Source organism: Pagrus major, chromosome 22 (genome assembly GCF_040436345.1).
Source record: "Pagrus major chromosome 22, Pma_NU_1.0".
In the NCBI taxonomy this organism is placed as follows: Eukaryota; Metazoa; Chordata; class Actinopteri; order Spariformes; family Sparidae; genus Pagrus; species Pagrus major.
Genome location: NC_133236.1, coordinates 8980520 through 8994020, shown reverse-complemented (window position 1 = coordinate 8994020; position 13501 = coordinate 8980520). Strand labels below are relative to the sequence as shown.

Below are 13501 nucleotides of genomic sequence, written 5' to 3'. Positions count from 1 at the left end.
TAACGAATAAATATAGTTGAGTAAAAGTAGAATATTTGCCTCCTAAATGTAGTGGAGTGGAAGTATAAAATAGCAGAAAATGGAAATACTTAAGTAAAGTAGAAGTACCTTGAAACTGTAGCTACTGTACAAGTACAGTACTTGAGTAATTGTACTTAGTTACATTCCATCACTGATTTTATTTTAGTGCAACAATAATTAAGTCGATTCATCGATTATATGATTTTTTCAAGCAAAAATGCCAACAAAACAGATTTTTGTATGATCGACATCACTGAGAGTAGTGGAAAGTAACTGAATATATTTACTCAAGTACTTAAAGATAGCTGTACTTTTACTTATGTATTTCTATTTCATGCAACTTGGTAATTCTACTCCACTACAGAGGCAGATATTGTGAATATTTGCCTCTGAGATGTAGCGGAGAAGAAGTGTTAAGGTACATAAGATAAAGTAAACAACAATTTATACTTAAGTATAGTATTTGAGTAAATGTACTTAGTTACGTTCCACCACTGCTCATAACCAGCACAGATGCATGTGATTCAGTTATTTGTAATGTGTGAGAACAGACAGATAATCAGTAGAGGGTCCAGGTTTCCTCTCCTGCATCAGGACTCGAGGAGAGCTTCAGATTTTGTGTATTTTTTAGAAAACCTTGTAACTTTTATTGTGAACATATTTTAAGAGAAAGAGTCCTAACTTTTGTCGCTTCAGCAGATTTTTGCACCAGCAGATGACCTCGAGCAGAAGAATTTCAGCCCCCTCTCTCCTGCCTGACAGTCTCAGTCTCTCACTGGACACAAAAGGTGAAAATATTTGGGTTGTTTGACGTCCACACAGGGAGGACAGGTCTGTGTGTGCAGAGAGCATGGTGGTCCAACGTCTCTTGTGTCTTCACCTCGGCTGTGTGTACCGTCTGCCCGGTCCTCTTTTCAGATTCATCACCAGGTAAATACACTTGGTCAGACTGCAAACAGTAAAAACTGAAGAAGAAGAGGAGGAGGAGGAGGAGGAGGAAGATCCCAGATAGTGTCAGTCTAGAACAGAGCATTGTACAGAAATAAGACCCAAACTGTGAGATGTTTTCACAAGTTTAAGTTTATTTAGATCAACACAAAGATCAATTTCTACATCTTTTGGAGCATAAAATAGACAAGAAGACATTGCAGCAGAAAGAGACATGGGAGGGTTTGAGAGTCATTTCAGAAAAGCAGTGAAGACAACAGAGGAGATTTAAAGGAAAGTAGATCCACCAACAAAGTCAATTTCATCCACAAAATAAAGAACAATAATCTTATACATGCAATATAATCATTAAAACTCCAAATCAGCTTCTAAATGGACCTCTGGGTGAGATTGTTTTTAATTCATAAAGTCAAAAATGAACGTTGAAGTTATATAAAAAATAAGATTTTTATGAAATCAGACCCTGTTCAATGTATTTACAGTCTGTGATTAGTTCTAGTTTTAAATGTAGTGATAGAAAAAGCACTCAGTGCTTTACTTTAATAAAAGAAGTGGTTCCCCAGCATAGAAATACTTTACTTTACACTGGGTAATAATTATATATAAAGGCTATTTAATAAATGTATCATAATTATTCAATGATGTAATGTAACTAAGTACATTTACTCAAGTACTGCACTAACTTGCAGTTTTGAAGTGATTCTCCTGCCATTTTCCAGTGTAGTACCCACAGGTCATACTTGAGTAAAAGTAATGATATCATGTACTTTGGTAAAAGTGCTTGAGTGAAAGTATCTGATATCAAATGTACTTAAGTATTAAAAGTTCAAGTAAATTGTACAGACATGTGGGTCAACCAATCATCAGCCTGGCTGATGATCAAGATCAGCGTTTAGTTTCTTTTTTTAAATTAATTTAAAAATGAGTTGCTTTGGCTCTGATGCAGCATGTAATCTGCAAAGTAACTAGTAACTAAGGTTATCAAATGAATGTTGTGGAGTGAAAAGTACATTATTTGCCTCAAAAATGTAGCTTAATGGAGGTGTAAAGTACCAGAAAATGAAACTACTACAGTACCTGAGTAAATGTACATTTCCTGATCATACTTAACTTGTAACAGAGTATTTTACAGTGTGATATAAGTACTTTTACTTTTAATACTTTCTACATTTCCTAATCATACTTAAGTTGTAACAGAGTATTTGACAGTGTGATATAAGTACTTTTACTTTTAATACTTTCTACATTTCCTAATCATACTTAAGTTGTAACAGAGTATTTGACAGTGTGATATGAGTACTTTTACTTTTAATACTTTAAGTACATTTCCTAATCATACTTAAGTTGTAACAGAGTATTTGACAGTGTGATATAAGTACTTTTACTTTTAATACTTTCTACATTTCCTAATCATACTTAAGTTGTAACAGAGTATTTGACAGTGTGATATGAGTACTTTTACTTTTAATACTTTAAGTACATTTCCTAATCATACTTAAGTTGTAACAGAGTATTTTACAGTGTGACATGAGTACTTTTACTTAAGTAACTGATGTGAGTACTTCCTCCTGCTCGTGCCGAGGTGTTGACTGAATATTTAATTGGTGAGCTCGAGGAGGGCTGAGGGAGCCCTCTGATTGGATGCTGGCTCCAGCAGCAGCTCGAGCGCAGGTGCCAGCGGCTCAGTGAGCAGAGTCGGTCCCGGTCAGTCGGTCACAGCCGCCGCTCAGGTGTGAGTCAGTCCCGGGTCTAAGCAGCCAGGATCCACCGGCCGGTACCTGCTGCCAGAGGAGGACAGGTGCGCTTCATGTGTGTTTTCCCGCCTCGTGTGAAGCTGTTTGGATGAGTGTGTGTTGGAGCGTGCACGATGCTGAGCGCCGTTAAAATGGAGGGACACGAACATCCGGACTGGAGCGGGAGCGGCTACTACGGAGAGACCGAGGTCCGTGCACCCTACACCGGCAGAGATCTGACCTGACCACCGGCATATTAGTCCTGAGGAAATATTAACTTACTGAGCGCAGACTGAGAGTGTATCTATCAGAAGAGGCAGATAAACATCTACATTAACATTATTATATACAACACAGAGTAACATGGGCCTGTTTTATTTTACAAGCCTCCACGTTTTAATCTACACTCACAAATAGACTTCACAGAACATTTTTAATCTGGATTTTGCTGTTAAAATGATACTTTTCTCACTATCTTTTATTGGTATAGCTAATGTATATATTTTAAATTAATTTATAACCATTAACCTGTACAACTTGAATTCCTGCAGTGCATTGAGATCAGAGATTAGAGCAAATCTGAATGTGAATTTTAGAGCAAAAAGAGTAATACTAAGGCTTTTAAAAACGTCTAGAATAATCCTAACCTGTTAATTTGATAATGAAAGTTTTGAATTTAACTCAAATGCAGACAATTTCAAAGAGTCTTTAATTGTTCTTGAGATAAGTCTCGTAATTTCCAGTGCAGGTGGACATTTAATCATGTAACTGAGACTTTGTTTGTTTGCTCTTGAAACAACCGACTTTACCTTCTCTTTACTTTTAAGTTTAAATAAAAGATTATTTGACTTTTGGTAACAGTAATGTAGGCATTGCCACACAATGACTCTCATAAAACGTATTTTATTCTCATTATGACGAGCAAAGACTGCAAATATTGAGAAAAACAGGAAGAAAATCAGAGCATCATGATCAATGTTGAGGAACTCTTCTTCAAAATGTGAGAACAACATTTATTTAGGCTTATTTTGTTATTATCAATATTATTTAGAATAAAAGACAAAAATAAATAACCAATAACTTCCACTCATGGCTACTGAGCTCGTGTCTCTGCATTTTCTTTACTTTTCTATAAAAACATTTTTAGGCAGATTGCAGTAATTAAATGCAATACTTTTCTTTTGTTTTGCCCTCTGAGCAGTTAAACAGTGTTTACTTTCATATTTAGAAATAAGCAGACAGGTCGGTAATATCCTAATAATTAAATTAAAGAGTCCTGGAAAGAAATAGTTTGTTAGAAACAATCAAAATAAAAACTGCATAAAATATGGTGGCTATATACTATTCACTCTACCTAATTTAATATATTATAGGTTAAATATTTCAGGTTGTATGTTGAGATCCTTCATGGAGTTTACAATACACCAGTAAACAACAGGAGGTGTTGGACCTTAAATCCTTGACTGACGATCAGCCTGTATGTTTTGCTCTTGTGGTGATCAGGCTGGTCCTTTGAGAATGGAAATGCACCATAATAATTTAAAACCTGGTAGATTTATTAATTAGAGCAACATAGTGTTGCTTGAAAATGAGAATTTAATAGAATATGAAATGATTTTTAAACTTAGTTTTTGGTAGGCTGTATTACAATTAGGCCTTTGTGGTAGAGTAGATATAGAAATTAAATAATAAACAATAATTAAAATAATAATAAAACATGTCCACAATGATAGGCAGTAATGTAGTGCTGCAACATTTAATCCTCTTAGTTCGAAATGAATCATCAACTATTTTCACAGCCTAATGATTTAAGTCATTTTTAAACTAACATATCAACCGTTTCCTCATCACAGCGTCTCAGATGTGAGGCTTTGCTGCTTTTTAATGTCTTATGAGATCGTTAATCTGAATATCTTTGTGTTTTGGACCAAACAATTGAACAAATAATCTGAAAAATAACCAGCAGATCCATAATGAAAATAACCAATAGACTAGGCTACTTGCATCTATGATGTGAAATAATATTTGTAAAGTTGTACAAAAGGAAATTTCGTTTAACTTTCGGGTGTTTGTGCATGTTTGTAGCCTATTGTTGGTTTGTTTGATCAACGCTAGCTTTATTTGATGTGACTGTGATCTTGTTTTTGTTTTGTTTTTTAACAAAATAGGCCTATTTTAAATTTTCATTGAAAAATAGTGTGTGTGTATACACACAATGGGCATTAACATAACAGCTGAACTTGTGTTGTTTCTGTGTTTCAGTGTTACTCTGCAGCAGGAAACATGACTTCCGGTCTCTCCATGAACTCTATGAACAGCTACATGAGCGCGCCTGGGATGACCGGCACCGGCCACATGAACGCGCACTACGTGAACCCGGTGGGGGTCAACCACTCGTCGATGCCCGCCGGGGTGTCTCAGAGCCCGGGGGCCGGGATAACGGGCCTGGGCGCCGCGCTGCCGCCGAGCATGAGCTCCATCAGCCCACCGCCGTACGGCAGCATGCCGGTGATGAGCCCGGTGTACGGCCCGGCCTGCGGCGGCCTCCGAGCCAGGGAGCCCAAACCCTACCGGAGGAGCTACACGCACGCCAAGCCGCCGTACTCGTACATCTCCCTGATCACCATGGCCATCCAGCAGTCCGGCAGCAAGATGCTGACCCTGAACGAGATCTACCAGTGGATCATGGACCTGTTCCCGTTCTACCGGCAGAACCAGCAGCGCTGGCAGAACTCCATCCGACACTCGCTCTCCTTCAACGACTGCTTCATCAAGGTGCCCCGCTTACCGGACAAACCGGGGAAGGGCTCCTTCTGGGCCCTGCACCCGGACTCTGGGAACATGTTCGAGAACGGCTGCTACCTCCGGCGGCAGAAGCGCTTCAAGTGCGGGAAGCACCCCGGGGCAGGTGAGAAGGAGGCGGCGGGGAAGCCGGGCTCAGAGGGGGGCTCAGTGAGCACCAGCAGCAGCAGCGGGTCCGACTCCCCGCCCTCCTCCTCTCCTCCACCGGCCTCAGAGGTGAAGACGGCCGGGCTCGACCTCAAGCCCTCCAGCCCTGTGCGCGTGCCCTCTCCGCTCGCGCACACGCAGCACCTGTTCACCCATCACCACCACCAGCACCACCCGCTGCTGCTGCACGAGGCCGCACACCTGAAGCCGGACCACTACCCCTCCCACCCCCACCCCCACCCCCACCACTACTCCTTCAACCACCCGTTCTCCATCAACAACCTCATGTCCGAGCCGCAGCACCACAGACTGGAGCCGTACGGAGGGTACGGCTGCCCGGTGTCCGGGGCGCTGGTGGCTTCCAAAACCGGCCTGGATCCGGCGCACACCGACACCAGCTACTATCGTGGCGTGTACACCCACAGGCCCATCATGAACTCCACCTGAAAGGACTTCAAAATGTAAAAAAAAAAAAAAACATTTATAAAAGGCTCTTAAAGTGTTTTGTTGAAGGTCTGAAGGATTTAAAAATGTTTTTTCACGATTCTACATTTGTCATTTGTGTGTTTGTACATGTGCAACAGATAAAAGTCTTTATATGAAAACCTCTTTTTATGTTTTATTTATTTCTCTTGAGCCTGAACTCATGTGCTCTTTGTTTAAAATAAGATATCGCATATTTGTTTGAACGCAACAAACCAAAACCAAATTAATAACATACACGTGCAAATAAAACAGAAGTAATCAGTAAAGAAAAAAGTGTTACCCAAAAGTCATACTTGAGTACAAGTAAAGATATCATGTTAAATTATTACTTTAGTCACCCTGCTTGAGGAAAAGTCTTAAAGTAGGCTACTGATATCAAATGTAGTCCTAATTAAAGGAGCACTATGTAGTTTTGGAAACTCAGAATTTTAATATTCATAATATCAATGAGGGAATAATAGAAGCTCAGAAATATTTATTTTTTTCCACAAGTGAATAAACAAGCTGTTCTCAGAGGAAAATAAGGTCCCAGGTCCCACTGTTTGAAGCTAGAAAGGTGGCAGGGTCCGCCACATATAAACAAAGTAAAACAGTATGAAACTGTGTTGTTCTTTAAGGTCAGTTTGTTTATTCAGTCATGAAAACAAAGAGAGTTTGTCTATTTAGTTTGTTTAGTCATAAAAAAAAAAAGTCAATGAAGATCTTTCTCTTCTCACCAACATTTCTTCCTCAAAACTAGAGAGTTAATAAATGGTAAATTTATTGTCAATTAAAGTTTAGTCATTAGTTAATAAACAATGATGATTACATCAGAATTGACTGATCCTCACAGGGGACATTTAGTTGTGAGCAGTGGGGAAACTGTGATTCAGTGACAGATAAAATGAAACAAGACAAGAAACGAGAGAATATTAATAATACAGACTGTGTAGTTCATCTATAAACATTAACTCATGTTTCTAAACCTTTACAGTTGTTCAATAAATGCTTCATAAAGAATTTCATTGTTTGATAACAGTAAAAAAAAAGAAGGGTCAAATGATTATCGGATCTGATATTCAGTGTTTTTCTGATTTTTGGAATCGGTGCTGTTTTTTTTTAATCTGATTGTCAATAAAATAAATTAATTCAAAAATGTTCTACTTTGGCTCTAATACAGCATGTCATCAAATAAATGTAGTGGAGTAAAAAGTACAAGATTTGCCTCCAGGAGTGGAAGTATAAAGTAGCAGAATATGTAAAGTACAAGTACCAAAATCATATACTTCAGTAAATGTACTCAGTTACATTTCATCACTGCCATTTACAGCGTTACACTTCGTCTCCACTACATTTTGGAGGGAAATATTGTACTTTTAACATGTATTTATGACTTTAGTTACTAGATACTCTGCAGATTACATGCTGCATCAGAGCCAAAGTAGTTCATTTTTCAGAAATCAGATTTTAAACCACTGATTCTAATAATCAGTAAAATATATCAGTCCCAATAATCAGTCGACCTGCAGTGTAAACTTACACGTAGAAATATGTGTTATTTACTTGTATACATACTTTCAACACATTTAATGCCAACATTGATTTTGATACTTAAGTTTTTCTGATTATCTGGAATTTGTGTTTTTTTTTTTTATCTGATTGTTGATTCAAATGAATTAATTTTAAAATGCTCTGCTTCGGCTCTGATGCAGAACGTAATCAGCAAAGTAACTACAGATATCAAATAAATGTAGTGGAGTAAAAAGGACAACATTTGCCTCCAACATGTAGTGAAGTGGAATATAAAGTAGTAGAGTTTTAAGCTCTATATACTGTAGCTATACGTTAATAAGAGGTAAAGTCTTCCTTTAAAGTTCATCATTAGCACTAAATGGATTAATTATCAGCTGCAGGTCACAGAGAGACTCATGAATCAGCAGATAAGAAGCAGAACAATGACACAGTGACAAGGTGAACTGTTCTCCTCTTACAGCACATTAACATCAGCAGATAACAGCTCACAGCTCACAGCTGAAGGAGGCCGGGAGGATATCTATCAGCATCATTAACACTGTGGTGCTCACCAGCTAAGTAGTTTAAGTGTCAGAGATATTAGAAAAACATCTAGTCTTTGATGTGACACAAAAAGAGTACTTTTTCACTCAAAACTAAGATGGCGATCATGGTAAAGAAACCTGCTGAACATCTGCATGTTAGCATTGTTATTGTGAGCTTGTTAGCATACTGACATTAGCATTTAGCTCAAGTACAGCCTCACAGAGCAGACACTCTTTTAGTTACTATTTAAATAAATAAATACATTTATAAATAAATAAATAAATAAATAAATACTCTTGACACAAGAACTGACCAAAAAAGAAGATGTAATTTGTGGAGGACATTCAGTATATCAGATAAATAAAGTTAATCAGGACAGAGGAAAAGAAAGAAAAAAAAAAAATCACAAAAAACAAAAATATGTTAATGATTTTAAAAATCCTTTTACATTTGAAACATTTGAAATCTTAAAGGACTGATTTATTAAATGAAATATTATGGTTAATAACTGTTTAAAAAAAGACATGAAAATATAAGACACGTTTCCCCCAAATGTCTTAAAATGTTTCGATTACAAATTTAAAGGACACAGTATCCACCTTCTCAGATTGTAACGAGCCAATATCTTTACATTTCATATTTTTTACATTGTTTAGACGGACCAATATTTATTCATTTTGGTGAAATCACGTTTAATCATCTAAAAAAAAAAAAAGAAGGTTAGTATCAAATGTAAACTGCATGCTTCAGTGACGATCAGTCCATCCATAACCAAAGAGCCAATCCACGTTAACTGACTGATGTTTATCTCTCACATACAGACAAACAGACTGTTATTGTACTAGAGATTTAAACGCTGGTCTGGCCCAACTGAAGTCAAATCATTTTCATGTACTAAAAGGTGGAATTAGGCCTGTGATAAATTAATAGCATGTCCACTTACTATAGCTTTGTTTCAGCTGCTTATTAGTTTGATTTGTGATTATGCATTTATTTAAATGTACTTGTTGGAAGTCCTTTCAGACAAATTAATCCACCAAATTAATTTAATGTAATATTTGACTCACAAACATCAACAAAAGACTTCCATGTTTAAAGTGTCAAAATATTTTTCCCCACTGACAGTTGCTGCAACAATTGAGTAATAAAACCTGAAACAACCTGAAATATTCATATTATCTTAGTCGTAATGCTGCTTACATATAAATATGCCAGGAATAATCTAATAATAAAAAGACTATATGATATATGGTTATATAATATTCACATGCAGAAGCTATTCTGTGGCCTATACAGTTTTTTTTTTCAGGACTTTTACATTTAAAGTAACAGAGTATTTTTACAAGTTAAACATCGGAACACATCTTCCACCTCTGGACACTGGTCGTTTAGGTACTATGACAGTGTTTTGTGTTTATAATATGTGTATCCTTTACAGTTTTAATGCTATGTGCATAAAATAAATGTGTGTGTTTTTGGTTAAACTCGAGCTTCACTGCAACAGATTACTGCTGAAACAAAATCAGAAGTAAATAACCCAACATTGACATAAAAACAACACTAACACTGGGTCAGAACAATGTATTGGTACAGGGCAAATGTAGGTACTGAAGCACCTTGGGGAAATGTAGGGAGCCTGTAATATTCTTGTGAATAGGTTTTAACACTAGTACCGCACCAATCAGTAACTAATATAATTTTGGTTAATAATCGACTTTATAACTGAAATGTCTTCGTAAAATCCTGTCATGGTCTCGTTACTTGGATCACAGTTCTAAAATCCTGCAGTCTCTCACTCTAAAGAAGGTCACGAAGGAGAAAACATCATTGTCAGGAAGAAGCTTCAAACTGACTTATTTACAGAATTAAGTTGGTTTCCTTTCTTGTGCAAAAGAAATTGCATTGTGACATCCTAATCTATAAATTTAAGTGTGTCTCGAGGTGAGTGGTGGTGTTCAAAACCTTGCACTAAGGCCCGTCATCGCCACACAGCAGTCTAAAGAAGCGTTCGATCGCTGCAGGAATTGAAGTCGACCTGAACGATTCGGGTAAGTTCCTGAAAACACTGCTCCTCCCAGTCTGACGCTCTCATAAAACATCAAGTCTTTACTGCCAAGAGACACTCTGTGTGTTGGTGGTGAAGCAGGTTTTCATGAGAGAAATAACGTCTGCAGACACGTCAGGCTGTTCATTAACTTTACACACAAGAGATCAATGCAGGACGTTCAAACAGCCTCGACACCAGCTCATGTTGAATATTAAACACTTCAAACTGGTGGTGGAGCGTTCGCAGGAAAACCTTGTTAACATCCAGTCAGGTGTCGCTCGTGACAACCAACAATATTTAGCTGAACATGCTGATATAAAAACACAGGGTAAAACAGAAAAGTTCTTGTGATGTGTTTTCTTACATAAATGCCTCCAACATCTCTGAGAATGACTCCTGTTGCCTCCAACTGTTACATGTGAGTTTGTGTTTCTGACATGAGTTTTTGTATTTAAGTGGTTTGAAGCCACAATGAGCCTGTTGTAAGTCAACAAAGCTTAACGGTTGTTTATTCCCCTTTCAAACAAGACCAGGAGTCTAAAGCTATGCTCGCAGCTCTGTGAGGCTGAGCTAAATGCTAATGCTAGCCTGAAAACATGCTCACACTGACAATGCTAAGGTGCCTTTGTTTAGCAGGTACAATGTAAAAGGACCACTGTGTAGGATTTAGGATTCCTTAGTGTATCATCACCTGAAACTAAGAATCATTGTGTTTCTGTTGTTCTTCTTGTTCTTGGTCTTTTTGTTGTTGTTGTTGTTGTTGTTCATGTTGTTCTTCTCGTTCTTCTTATTGCTCTCATACTCGTTGTTCTTCTCATTGTGTTTCTTCTCTTTGTCGTTCTTCTTGTTCTTTCCCGTTCTTGTTCTTCTCTTTGTTGTTGTTCTCGTTGTTCCCGTTGTTGTTGTTCTCGTTGTTGTACTTCTTGTTGTTTTTGTTCTCAGTGTTGTTGTTTTTCTCATTGTTGTTGTTGGTGTTGTTGCTCTCGTTGTTGTTCTTGCTGCTGTTGTTCTCTTGTTGTTGTTCTCGTTGTTGTTGTTCTCATTGATTTTTTTCTTCTCGTTGTTGTTCTCCTCGTTGTTCTCGCCTTCCACCACAGGGGATATGAGGGGTTTTCAGTTGGTTCTAATCTGCAACCTCACTGCTAGATGTAAATAAAATTAAATGAAACCCTAAACACTGGACCTTTAAACATGCTCAGCATCTTAGTTTAGCAAGTTAGCATGCTACTTAAAGCCTGACTGATACTGGATTTTTGAAAATCTGATACTGACCGCAGTTGGAGTCACACCAGTGGATATTATAAGGACACCCCGGGATATTTCCAGCTGTTTATGATGCGATAAAACTGGCTGTTTTTTAAGGAGACCAGCAGACATTTCCAGTGGTTGTTGTGGCATCATAAACCAACTACTTTTCACTGGAAGTCAGACAATCAAAAACCGAAACATGAAACACTGATGTTTTCCTAACCCTGACCAAGTGGCTTTTGTGCCTAAAGCTAACCAGACTATAAGCACAGCGTTGTGACAAGAGAAAAATAGAAAATTCAACCTAAACAAACCTAAAGTGCAACATAAAGAAATGCTCACTTTTATCTTATCTGTGGTTTTGCGGGATGATTTATTGGATTGTTACGTCTGGACCAAAGGAGCCGACCATAAAGCCATCCATTAGATATCTGCCAACAATTTGAATATTTCACTTGGTGTAAACATCATGTAGCTTTAATTAAGAACTGGGACACGATGATTAAACATAGACAGTATATATGTGTTGTCTGATAGACAAATGTAAGTCACAGGGACATCTAAAGGGAAAATGAAGGGCAAAAACAAAGGCACAGATCTGCGTTGAGGTGTGAGGAGGTTCTCTGGACTCGCTGAGCGTCTCTGTTTGCTCAAGAAAGCAATCAGCCTGTTATGAATAATAATGACCTCTCTCTGACCAAGAATAATGGGAAGGCTGCATGCCGAGCAGCTCGAGGTCAGAGCTTAGCCAGCGGTGCTGTGTTTGGACAAGGAGCTTTTACCACACATACACACACATGCATACATATGAGGGATGTCCTAACTCAAGCTTTGCATACACCCTCTAAGAATTTAAAGGAGCCTTTTAACATTTAACTCAAACAGTAGTCTGACAAATATGTGTTCAAATGCATGCCAACATTGCCAAACATGAAACCGATTTCCAAAATGTGTTTGTGTTGTATGAATTTTCATCACCGGTGCTCTTAAATGATGTAATTTCCACATCTTTCAACCTATGATTTTTATGTTAAATGTCTCTAATCTCTACTCTTGATACGCACCATGTTGTGATTTTATCATCCAGAACTTTCCCTGATTTTGCGGAGGCTCAGTAAAATCATATCTTTTGTCTCTGACACACCAGCCTTTCCACCTCCGCCATGTTCAGACAGTGAGGCTGTGATGTCTGCCCACCACTTTGGCTCCGGCTGAAATATCTCAGCAAATGACCAAGAAATTGTCCTCGCTGGATGAATCAGTTTGACTTTGGTGACTTCAGGTTGTACCAAAGTACTGTATCTTTAAATCTAGCCTCAGCTTGACATAAGAATATTACACACCATGCTAAATGTTAGCTTGTAACCGCACTAGCTTTATTCATGTTAACATGCTCATAATAAGGAGATCAAATAAAATCACTGGAGCTTGTTGTGTGGTCGTCATCCTTTCATAAGATGTCAGCACCATGATCATTTTCGGTGTGAATTCACCAGATTACTCATGCTGAACACGCCGTCATTAGCATGCTAACAAGGTTACCTGCTTAGTGCTGCATTACATACTAATGTCACCACTCTAACAGGATAAACTGGTGACATGCTAACAGGCACAATTTCAGCTAAAAACTGAGCCTAACGGCAGCTGAGGATAACAAGTGACATTTTTTGATTCTAATGAGGATACAGACAATTCAGGCTGTGCTGGTTTCACAAACCAAAGCACACAAATACGTTCATATCTTGTTGTGTGTAGACCAACTTTTATTGTACAACAGCACTGCTAACCTCTTTGATAAATACATTACATCTCCCCTAGGCTGCACTGAAAGGCATGCGATCACTTCACGGCTCGCTATGCTACGCCAAAGAAGCAGCGGTCTACGCGGCCTACACTGGGCTAGCATCAAAATGCTTTAAATGCACAAAAGATAACAAAGACGTAAGTAGGGTCGGATCATAAAAGTTGTTGTCTTCATTGTTAAACAACCAACATTGCTGATGTAAATCTATCTATAGGACTCAGGCAGAAA

General features: G+C 38.1%; 1 protein-coding gene across 2 annotated transcripts; it reads left to right on the top strand.

Annotated features, from left to right (window-relative positions):
* Positions 1–2689: 2689 nt before the first annotated feature.
* Positions 2690–6256, top strand: LOC141018017 (hepatocyte nuclear factor 3-beta-like). 2 transcript variants are annotated; one of them, XM_073492863.1, is made up of 2 exons: positions 2690–2767; positions 4965–6256. In XM_073492863.1, the coding sequence occupies exon 2, from the start codon at positions 4986–4988 to the stop codon at positions 6096–6098; it is 1113 nt and encodes a 370-aa protein (XP_073348964.1). In that variant the 5' UTR covers positions 2690–2767; positions 4965–4985; the 3' UTR covers positions 6099–6256. The 2 variants fall into 2 exon arrangements, with proteins under 2 accessions (XP_073348964.1, XP_073348963.1); XM_073492862.1 differs by having other exon boundaries at positions 2690–2911.
* The last annotated feature ends 7245 nt before the right edge of the window (positions 6257–13501 follow it).